The 11,833-nt window shown below is 34.0% G+C and overlaps 1 protein-coding gene across 1 annotated transcript; it reads right to left on the bottom strand.

The window, feature by feature from the left end:
- Nucleotides 1-6,645: 6,645 nt before the first annotated feature.
- On the bottom strand, nucleotides 6,646-11,340 carry LOC139870037 (plant UBX domain-containing protein 4-like). The gene is made up of 4 exons (XM_071857893.1): nucleotides 11,022-11,340; nucleotides 7,862-8,156; nucleotides 7,524-7,619; nucleotides 6,646-7,422 (listed from the first exon to the last, which is right to left on the bottom strand). The coding sequence occupies exons 1-4, from the start codon at nucleotides 11,168-11,170 to the stop codon at nucleotides 7,039-7,041; spliced, it is 924 nt and encodes a 307-aa protein (XP_071713994.1). The 5' UTR covers nucleotides 11,171-11,340; the 3' UTR covers nucleotides 6,646-7,038.
- Between the last annotated feature and the right edge of the window lie 493 nt (nucleotides 11,341-11,833).

The raw sequence follows: 11,833 nt of genomic DNA, 5'->3' as shown, positions 1-11,833 counted from the left end.
TCATTATTATCATTAAAAGTTTTATTATTAGTATTCAGGATATTATTAGTAGTATCATTATGAGTAAAACCATTATTATTATTGTTATTATCACTAATAAAATTATTAATATTATTATCATTACTATCATTAGTAGAAAAGTTATTATTATAGTTATTATTATCATTAGTATTATTATTATGATCCCTATTACTAAAAAGTTTTTTTTTTTTTTTGAAATTAACATTTTATTTTAAACTATCATTATTATTATTAAAAGTATCACTTTTATCATTATTAGAATTATCATAATTTTTATCATAGGTAGTATTATTATTTATCATTAGTATTATTTATATATCAAATAAATATTGTCTATATAAAAATATAATTAGGACATAAAACTTAACTATATTAATACTTTAGTAATAAATGTTAATTATCTATATAAAAATAAATATATCTAATTAAGTTATTAATAAAACACATGATATAAAACAACAATTAAAATCACTAATAATATAGGGGCACGATCCATGGATAAGCTTAAAAGGAGTACAAACCGGATAAGCAAAATAAAAAAATTTTTTTTTGAATTTTTTTACATTCATAAATCTGCATTAAAATGCACCTCTAATCAATTTTTTTCATAAAAAAAAGTTCAAAATCTTTCAAAAATCGATGATGAATGGTAAAATTAACCATTCATCGGGTTAATTTATTATTCATCTTGTTTACGATTAATGATAAAATTAATCAATGCTAAAAAAAACCAGATGAATGGTTAAATTAACCATTCATCTGTTTTTTTTATCATTCATCATAAACAGATGAATGGTTAAATTAACCATTCATCTGCTTTTTTTTAGCATTGATTAATTTTATCATTCATCGCGAACAAAAATGAATGATAAATTAACTAGATGAATGGTTAATTTTACCATTCATCATCAATTTTTACCATTCATCATCGATATTTACCATTCATCATCGATTTTCGAACGATTTTGTTCAAAAACTTTTTAAAATTTTTTCGTTTTCTTCTATTTGCACATTAAAGGATCGTTTTAAAAAAAAAAAATTGAAATTTTACTTATCCAGTTTGTGCCCCATTTAGTGCTTATCCATGGATTGGTCCACTATATATATATATATATATATATATATATATATATATATATATATATATATATATATATATATATTTGTTCGATTACCATTACATGTGTTAATATACATAATTGAATATAGGTTCGTGAATCCGAGACCAACCCTGCATTGTTCAATATCGTCATATGTATTTTTACTACAAAATACAATATCGTGAGTTCATTTGATTCCCATTTACTCTTTACATTTTTGGGACTGAGAATACATGCGCTGATTTTACAACTGCTTTATTAAATGCTTTTGAAATATATTTTGAACTGCGAATGCATGAAATGCTTTTATAAATATTTGACGAGATAGACACAAGTAATTAAGAACATTCTACGAATGAGTTATGAGTACACCAGATATCACCCCTTTTAGTCTGGTAATCTGAGAATTTGGAAACCGAGCTCCAAATTGACGCGAATCCTAAAGATAGATCTATGGGCACTAACAAGCCCCAGTCAGAGAAATTGAACTGCTTTAGTACTTTGAAATAGGTATACAACCGCCAGCTTTAAAAGATATGATCTGTTTGTGAGGTGTACACAACCATCATATTTAAAAGAGTGGCCTGATTGTATGCTTTTTGCATGACCGTGCGGAATGCCGGTATGCGGGGGATATTCTATATGCATTTTGTTAAGGTCGATTACCAGGTGTTTGTAGTTCGTATGAATGACTTTTATCTCTATGCCGTGCGAAATGCCTGATATGAGATCATGTTTATGAAAGATATTAAAAATCGCGAGGCAACCTACGAGGGAGAAAAGGATACGAACCTACCCTGCTAAGCATTATGCAATATGGTTTTGTACACGAGATAGGTGTACTGTATTTAAATCTTGTGGTCTATCAAAATGATGAATTTTATTATTTACGATAAACTTATGAATACACCAACCTTTTGGTTGACACTTTAGAGCATGTTTATTCTCAGGTTTGAAAGAAATCTTCCGCTGTGCATTTGCTCATTTTAGAGATACTACCTGGAGTCATTCATGACATATTTCAAAAGACGTTGCATTCGAGTCGTTGAGTTCAACAAGATTATTATTAAGTCATTGATAGTTTGGATATATTATGAAATGGTATGCATGCCTGTCAACTTTCGATGTAAAGAAAGTTTGTCTTTAAAAACGAATGCAATGTTTGTAAAATGTATCATATAGAAGTCAGAACCTCGCGATGTAATCAACTAATGTGAATCGTTTATAAGGTATATGAACGGGGCATTTCACCTTTATCATACAATTTAACAGTAGCTAGATGAGAGAAGAGGTGAATAGATAGCGTTATATTGCATCCATTACAGTACATCTTAAATAGCATGATTTTCCTAATTAAAGAGGTTCAAATTGACTGACGTTAACGCCATTAAAATTGCAAACGTTCAAATAGGATGCAGTAAAAGGAATGCGAAGAAGAGAATAAAATAGGGCACGGCCATAAATGGCAACCTTGCCAGAAGGAGGATTTGATGCACGCTCATGCGATAGAAAAGAATTTTGGAAAACGTTCTCTGACACGATCTAAATACGTCGAAGTAATTCCACTGCGAATATTGTCTACATTTAAGGGAGCCATTGATTAGATGATGGTGAAGAAGAATTTTCGCAGAGGTTTAAGGTACATGAAGGCTTAATTAGGGTTGGAGTAAATGTGAAACAGTAAATACGAGGTTTAAATAGAGGCGAGTAGGCAAACAGTTGATGTTAATCGAATGGACTATAAATCGCCACGTGTCCAGTATACAATCTAGTTGAAAAATGAAAAGTTAAAATAAACATAAAATTCAAAATTCGAAAATGCACTTTTGCCGACAATCATCAAAAAGGTAATTGTTACTGCAGGGGTGCAAATGGCTGTGGTAGGTTTGTATTCCCGAGGAAAAATGCACTCTTTATTTTTTAGTTTAATGACTTTATTTTTTACAAAATAAACAGTATAAACTGGGGGGACTTAATGGTGTATCCTAGGGGATACACGAATAAAAGCATTGTCTTCATACAAAAGAAAGGATCAAAAAACATAAAAGATAGCAATTGTAGCAGTTTTATATTATTGCCCGTCCAGCGCTCAGCAAGCCGCCCAGCGTCAAGCGTAAGCCCTGCAGGCAGCTTCTACGCTTAAGCCTTTGAATACACATGTGAGCGGCACGCAGCCATGTCAGCCCACGCCAAAGGCGGTTCCGGATATTTCGCATAACTGAATTAATCAGCGTTTGACACGTGTTTCCGAGAATTTCAGACATTCTACGCCTATAAATAGACCCTCTGGCTCACCACATTTAACAACTTCAGTTCAGTTAAAAAGAAGTACACTTTCTCTCTTACACGGTACTTTGTCACTCTAAAACTTTAACCGCTTAGCAACGGAACGCTACATGGACCAACTTCAGCTTGGTCCAAAGACTGATTGAGGCCACCTCACGGATATCTCATCCGTGTTCCGGGTCTGCAGGGATCCAATCCCGAGGGCAAACATCAGTCGAAAACATATCCCTCAACGCTAGGCTGCTATAGTATTGTACTGGTACCTTTCATCCGCTATACGGAAAATAGTACCAACAATACACATACCAACATATATATTATATAAAGGATATATATATTATATAAAGGATATATAATATACACACATGAAGTATACATGCATGAATACGTACAACATATATGTTATGAGCGTATCATATATATAATAAATGGAACTATGACACAAACGGGTAACTTATAACTCTTACGAATTTCATTGCTATTTACGATCACGTAGATGGTGTATATTAACTTACCTATGGGATATGGTGTGTTGAATTTTTCGAACAGTCACGACTTAGGTCTGACCAAAAGGATCATGCTCCTCGGTCATTTGGCTATTTATTTGATTTACTTGATAGCTTTAGAATCGTTACACTAAGTTATATAACATCCAACCGTGATTATAGTCAACACATAAATACTATTGAGAAACTAATAACACAAGCACAATGATAACAACTATGAAAATGATGAAAATGATCCAAGACTGACCAAACCTTACCTGTAATAAGTTGATTGCTTTGGACTTTTGTTTGTTACTTTTGTAACGCTTATTTGATTTGCTGTGTACTTAAGGTGAGTTCATAATCCCAACTTTTCTACTGTTTTAACTACTTCTAAATATTGGGATGGGAATATACTTGCTTCTTCATAACTGTTTTACAACGTAGACACGAGTAACTAAAACATGTATTGCATGAGTTACGGATCGAAAAGCCCTTAGCTCGAATATGTTAAATTACTTATGTAAGCGCGAATCATATGGACAGATCTGTTGGGTTTTGATAGACCTCACCTACCTTAACTAAGGTGCATGTTACTTCGTAAACGATACACTTGGTCGGTGTACACTATTATAGGATAAACAGAAGACGCGTGAGATACCATGTGCAGTGTTAAGCTTCATATTTCGAGTGCTCATGTCATATACACTATTTAGCTTGATTTATGAAAACTGAAATCTCGTCGTCTATGCATATATTGATGAAACTTAAACCTATGACTTCACGCAACCGTTGTGTTGACTTTTATCATGTTATTCTCAGGTAATTAACTGTATCTACTTTTCTGCATTTAGAGGTCAAACATGGCATCTTTTGATTGAACATATAAAGTGCGTCGACTGGACTTTGACCTCTGGTAACACGCCACGTCAGCTGCAATTTGGCGGGGTGTTGCAAGTAAAGAGATGAATTTTGATTTTGATTTTTTAGTTGTGGGAAAATTAAATAAAGCAATTAAGGATAGATGTGTGAATATTTAGATTGACTCGTTTAAATAATTAATTTGTTTTGAATAAAATGTTTTTTTTAAATGTTTTTTAGCCTTAATAATCAAATAAAGTCGTCAAAACGAAACCAATCCAACTAAACAAGGATCGTTTTATATGGGTGGTTTTCCATTAAATACTCGTAAACGAAAAAGTGAGTAGTGACCGTATCAACTTTCTAGGAATGAGGCTAAGAATATTCATAAACTTATAGTGTAATTGATAGACAAAGTTATCGGTACACATCATATTGACATTTCATAGTAACATTACCGCTAAGAAGAGCTATCAACTTTTTTTCCCACAACCACCACCTAGTCATGGTGATTCTAGAAAGAATAGAAAGTAATGATCGGGTAACATTCATTAAATGTTTAAAACCCTTTGTTTTAACCAACTTGAATGAGCTAAAATTCAGTTCGAAAACCGTGTTACTTTCGGGTGCCATATAAAATACAAAATCAAAACCAAATTAGACGGATTCACTTTACTCAAAGTAATTGAGGTTGATTGATTGATTGATTGATTTTGCAGGTGGAATATTGTATAATGAACTTAACCGCGTCGGAAAGTTGCCATTTTTCATATTTCTGATTGGGGTCGTCTTCGTTACATGACTTTTGCAATTTTTCACTTCTATAGAATTTTTCAAGTATGTTTTGCACATGTCTCCGATAATATCGACTCATGTCACATGTTTATATATTAAAATGCATACAACAACTAGTGTAACAAATCTGACATGAAAATATAATTGAATCCAGTATATAAATATCGGATCGGATTATATTAATATAGTAATAAACAAAATACTTAGGTTTCTAAATATAGCAATTGAGTAGTGGAGCCACATGTGTGTGATATTATTGATGATTATGTTTGTGATTCAAAATAAAGAAGAAAGGCAGCTTAGACGCTTTGGCATCTAGTTTATGGCATGTAAAATTTTTTATTCTCTTACGTGAAATGACACCTTATTTGTTACCATTCTAACTATTATATTAAATTTGTATTTATATTCGTACGTAAATGGAAAATACGTTTTTTAAAAAGTCAAATCATCATGTTACAAGACAAAACAAACTACAAAACAAGATTTTTGACATGAATTGAACCTCCTCATGCATCTTCTTTTCTCTTTTTCATTTTATTTTGGCATCATTTTTTTACAATTTACACAAACTTCGTCTTTAACGAACTCTCAAATGCATAATGTGATGGTTTGGTGTATGTGCACTTCCAAAATTTAAATGCACATAGTAGAATGTTTATATGTATATGTATATAAATGTGTATATGTATATAATAATAAAAATTAATATTAATATTATGATTTGTTCTTGGATATTATATTGCTAAATGTATAATCCTTGATTATATGTGGATAACGAGAATATAGAATACCTTTTAGGAGTTAGTTTCTCTTAATTAATAAGTCGGATGCTGATCAACTCAAATCTTGCTCATGCAATCGAAAAAGGTGACACCAAACATACTTTTGAAATAAATATTCCAATTTTTTTTAATTTTTTTGGCCGACAACCAATTTAGCTAAGGAAGTTGTCTAAATCATCCCACTATGGATGGATTCAATTTGATACAAGTTTGCTATGAGTGATGTGCTTATCTTTTTGTGCCCATTGTCTCACTACAAGTTTGCAAAATGAGACCAAAGGTACCAAAATATGGCAGACATAACAAATATCTTCAAGTCATGTACTTTGGATACCATATCTATCTTGTAGACCCTAATCTAAAGCCTACGACATCCGTCTTTCATTACCGAATCATAAAACATAAGATGGTAAAAGCAATTTCTATTATTACATATTGGCCGAAAGTTCTTCTAAAAGCAATTTCTCTGCCTGCCTCGATGTTTTGATAAAAGCGATACATGTTTGAAGTTGTAGCTGCTACCACCATGCGACTAATGTTGTAAATTACAGTGTGCATAAATACAATCACGCCATAAGTTATATAGAGAAAGGGCAAGTCCACATCAAATTTATACAAACATTTATACTAATCAAAGTATCTGGTTTGAAATTCAAATAGCACTAGCTTCAAACGAAACACATTATTATATATGGAAACCACTCTTTAGATTTTCTGGATAACAACTGAGTTAGCAAGGCCAGCCTGCTCAATGGTCTGACTCAGATCAGCGAGTGGCTTAGGTGGGAACCCAACTGTCTGCAGCTGGTAAGTCCTTGAACCATCAGGACGGGATGCATTGATGAAAGCTCGAATATCAGAAACCGTATGATGATAATTGAAGTGAGCAACCATTCTGGTGCCATCAGCTAAACGTAGCTGAATTGAGGTTGTAGGTAATGAGCTGTCCAGAACAAGACTGCTAGAAGGAGCAGCAGCAGCGGCGGCGGCGGTTGAAGAATTTGTATCAGGTGCTGCTGCTTCATCTGTGTTGCTGCCTAATGTTCTTCCTACACCTTGGAATGCAACTTGGGCCGCCACCTGCGGTTCCTATAAAACAAAATAAAAAACCAGAAACTATTGTAACTAGCAGCGGTGAAGCTGAATAAATAAAGACATTATTGAACAATTAAAGGTAAAAAGAGACTAACGGGACGGTTCTCATCCCTCCTTATAAGATTGACATGAACCGAGGATCTTCTGTCTGCAGGTTCAAGCTCTCTCGGACACTCAGATTTCCTGATACTCTGCATTAAGGTTGCTCAAAAAGTTGAGACGGGCAAGAAACTAAAAAACTATGTTAAAAAATCACAGATTTAACAGGCTAGCGGTGGCATGATGGGCAGGTTAAGTGACAGGTCAACATGAGTTGGGTTGGGTCGGGTCACCCACCAACACTTTTCTGTCAAACGGCGTTCGGTTCTAGCACATAAACTTTAATTTTACCCATTAATAACCCTTATCAACAGAACAAATAATTCTTGTTTACCTCGAGGAAAGGAGCATTTTCAGGATCATCCAGCCTCCTCAAAGGTCCATCATTAACACTGAACCCGTTCCTCCAGAATACGATGTTGTGCACAACATTCTGCGGCTGCTCAGGAGCAGCTGGAGCTGGAGCTGGCACCGCCTCGCCAGACAGTAATCTTCCGGTTCCCGTAAAACTTCTTGAGCTTGAAGGACCAATATTTTCGATGGGTCCTTCAACACCACCGAGTTGCCTAGCTTGGTTAAAAATTTCATCCACGTCATTACACTTATTAGGATCTTGGACAAGCATACCACTGCATGGAATATTAACATTAATGCCACCGATATTCAAACATCATATCCACATAGACAAACTGAAAAGGTTTTACTTTATAATGAATCCTAAATCCTAATACTCAATAACAGCTTGAAAATCAAGAGTACAAAATACTAACAGTTTGTGCATCTCCAACAAATAGAGTAACTCTCAATTGTATTTAATTACATAAAACGATCATTGATATGTTTAATTGACTCTTTTTTATACTATATATCCAGATATGCACACCACTAACTAAACACGTCACACATGCCTAAATTCCTAACTAGTTACACTTGTTCCCATCACTCACATACAGGGGAGGCCCGAAGGGGAGCAAAGTGATCGACCGCTCAGGGCCTACGATATTCAGGGGTCCAATTCTTGAATATATATTCATATAATCGAAGATTTGAGAAGTCGTAGAACTAGAAAAACACAACTGAAGCAGCAAAGACAAAGCACAATAGGTTCAAAAACAACAATCAAAGGCCTCAAAAGAAAGAGAAATCAAAGTCCACTAGCATTTTAGCAAGGCCGAAAGAGCCTTTTTTAAATAGTTTATATTATTCGTTAGAGCCAAGGGCCTTTTTCTCCACCTCGTTCTAGGCCCATAAATTCTCGGGACCGACCCTGCTCACATACATACGTGTACATTTATTCAAGGTTCCAAAAAAAGCTAACCGGGAATTAATCGGTCGGGACCTTAAAAGGATTGATCGGGGATTAATCGGAATTAATCGGATGTTGACCAACGTTGACTTTTAGATTTTACAGAGTTTCCGCCCATTTTTTACAGTTTCCGGCCGTTTTTTACAGATTATCCGGCCGTTTTTTACCTTTTCCGGCCGATTACCGATTAATTTGAAGGATTAATCGGAGACTTCAAAAAAGGAGTAATCGGCCATTAATTGGGGAGTAATCCCGTTCTTTGGAACACTGCATTTATTTAACTCTATCTTGACTCATATCACTAACCAGCATAGAGTAACATACCAGAATTTCCTCATATGTTCATATCACCCATTTACCATCACTAAGTACCATATAATCTCCTGTCTCATTGGTCAAGGGTCACAATAGTGAAGTCAAGGGTTTTTTTTTTTTTTTTTTTTTTTTTTTTTTTTTTTTACTGTTTATCTGATGTAGCTTTCAACGCCTAAACGTGATTAATATAAGAGTCAACTGAACTCTCATTTTGCAGCTTTTGGGTAAGCTGGGAAGAAATTGAAGACGATTGAAGATTGCATGAGCGCAGTTACAAACAGGTGAAGGGAAAAAAGATGACGTTCCACTGGTGTCACAATTGACATGATATGTACAGAATAAACTTTTGGTAGCTTCAAACCCGATTCTCCCAAATTACGGTGAACTATACTTCAACAATGAGCAACCTTATGAGACTACTTTAGGAACTTTGGTGTCTTTTTCAGGGACTCACTACAATCCAAAAGAAAATGGAATAACATAGATCCTAACCTTGTGGATGTTGTGTCTTTCGAAAAAAAGTTTTTATACTCACGCCATTTAAGTTTTATTAATATTATAACAAATTGTCAACCTAAGAATTTTATACAAAATCTCTACTCTCTAGGTCTCTATCTCTTGCACAAAACTTAAAGTTGAGTCAGCATAATACCCTTGATAGTACCCAGCACCTACCATAGTTTCACAGTCATATCTATACTGTGTCAATTAGTTTCTACTATTCATATTCTTTTTCCCATTAACTAATAACATGCATAGTGGCAGTACAAATTTCTTTCAATTCTTATAGCAGTCTTAGATAAAAAACTATATCCATCCCCCAATCACTGTATAGCATAGTTTACTAAACCCCAACCTCTCGAATTCACAAAAACTATAAAGCAATGGACTATGAACAGAAATCATTTCGTACAAGTTCACGTAGAAACTAAACCGTGTTAATGAAACTCAAAAGCACAATGTCTTTTTAGAATGATATCTAATAATTATAATGCAATAATTTGAACTGAAGTTACTCCACAAAAGGGGCAAACAGTTATGAACATATACATATATAAGTTTCCTACTGATGCAATTAATGTTGTGGATGAAACTACAAAAGTGGAACTGCAGTGCACTGAATCTTCATATTCCTTATGTAACCAAACAGTTCTTTACTGTATATTTAGTATCTGTTACTTAAAGAAATCAGCTTTAGTGATAACACGTTCTTAAAGAATTCTCTAAAGTTGTAGCACACCATGCACGAGTTCAATTTACTGTAAACATTCTATTCAAATTAAGAAAGCTTAGTGGTAGCTCAAGTTAGCATATGCGTACACATCACTAAAACGAAAATCAAAACCTAAATGAATCCAAAATTAACTACAAACAGGGGATGTCTGGATATATGTTTAGAGCGACTCTAGTGACTGAGACACATAATCTCATAATAACCAGTTATCACTAATTAGATATAGAGGTGCAGTAATACTACTGATAATTGAGATTAATGTAAACCTATCTACCTATCCTAGGTTCAATCAACTACTTATCTGATCTAGATCCATCATGTTGCAAAAATCATTTTCAAACATTGTCTCTTTCCTCATCTACCAATTCGCATAAAATGACACACAGCATATACTCACAATAACATATATCCTTTACTTATTTGATTTCTGTAAAGTGACCTATACAATTTAAACAAAGTTATGCAATTCCAATTTTGACCGGAAGTCTATCAACAATCTGTCACAATCCCCCTAATTTCAGGGCAACAAAACATTGAATTGACAATTGACAATAAATTTAGGAAGTAAATCCAAATTCGGTATAGAAAACATAAAATTGTGACAGTAATGAATAAAATTAGGGTTTTAAAAGTGTAAACCTCTTTTCACCGCCCGTATAGTACTCCTGAGGGCCATCGGAATCGCTGTCAGAGTCATTAGCGGAAGGACGATTCAAATCGGATAGAGTCCGAATACCACCGGGTCGACTGGTTGAAGGTTTGGCGGGTTTCTTATCCCGTGATGTCATCGGGTTCCTCCGATCGCGTTGGTAGCTGAACTCACAAGAAACGCAGAGAGGAATATGAGTAGTTAGTATACAGTTGCAAAGAAACGAAAGTATATATGAATTTTTATCAGAAAATTTTATCTTCAAAACACGAAAAAAAAAAAAACACCCAATTCCACACACGTGAAATATTATGAAGTATAAGGAGGTGAGACTTCTATCTGAAATTAGAGATGACAATGGATTTAAAAAAAAATCCGAGATCTACGGATATCCGCATTCGTGATGGACAAATAAAATTAAAAAACCTTACTCACGGGTGGGCGATGGACGCAATCTTATACTTGCTTACGGTCGCGAGTGGGTGATGAATGTGATAGATCTCTATTGCGGATATAATCTGAACTGAAAATCTGTAATAACCATTTGAAAAATCAACGGATATACCCGTTCTAAATGGGTGAAAATCACCACCTTGAATAAATGGTCAATAGGTAATAATTTACTCCATATAAGTTTTTACATTCCTCATATCATTTTGGCATCGAACTTTTTAATAATTAGAGCATCCCACAACTACACATTACATGCATTATATAATCAAATATTGTTGTTTGTTTCGTTTATTAGACTGTCTTCATAAATCTAATTTTTACTTATCGTTTTAGTCATTTGTCAACCTAC

The sequence above is a fragment of the Rutidosis leptorrhynchoides genome, chromosome 1 (assembly GCF_046630445.1).
Source record: "Rutidosis leptorrhynchoides isolate AG116_Rl617_1_P2 chromosome 1, CSIRO_AGI_Rlap_v1, whole genome shotgun sequence".
NCBI lineage: Eukaryota > Viridiplantae > Streptophyta > Magnoliopsida > Asterales > Asteraceae > Rutidosis > Rutidosis leptorrhynchoides.
Note: the sequence above shows the minus strand (reverse complement) of the source record. Positions and strands in the feature narration are given on the sequence as shown.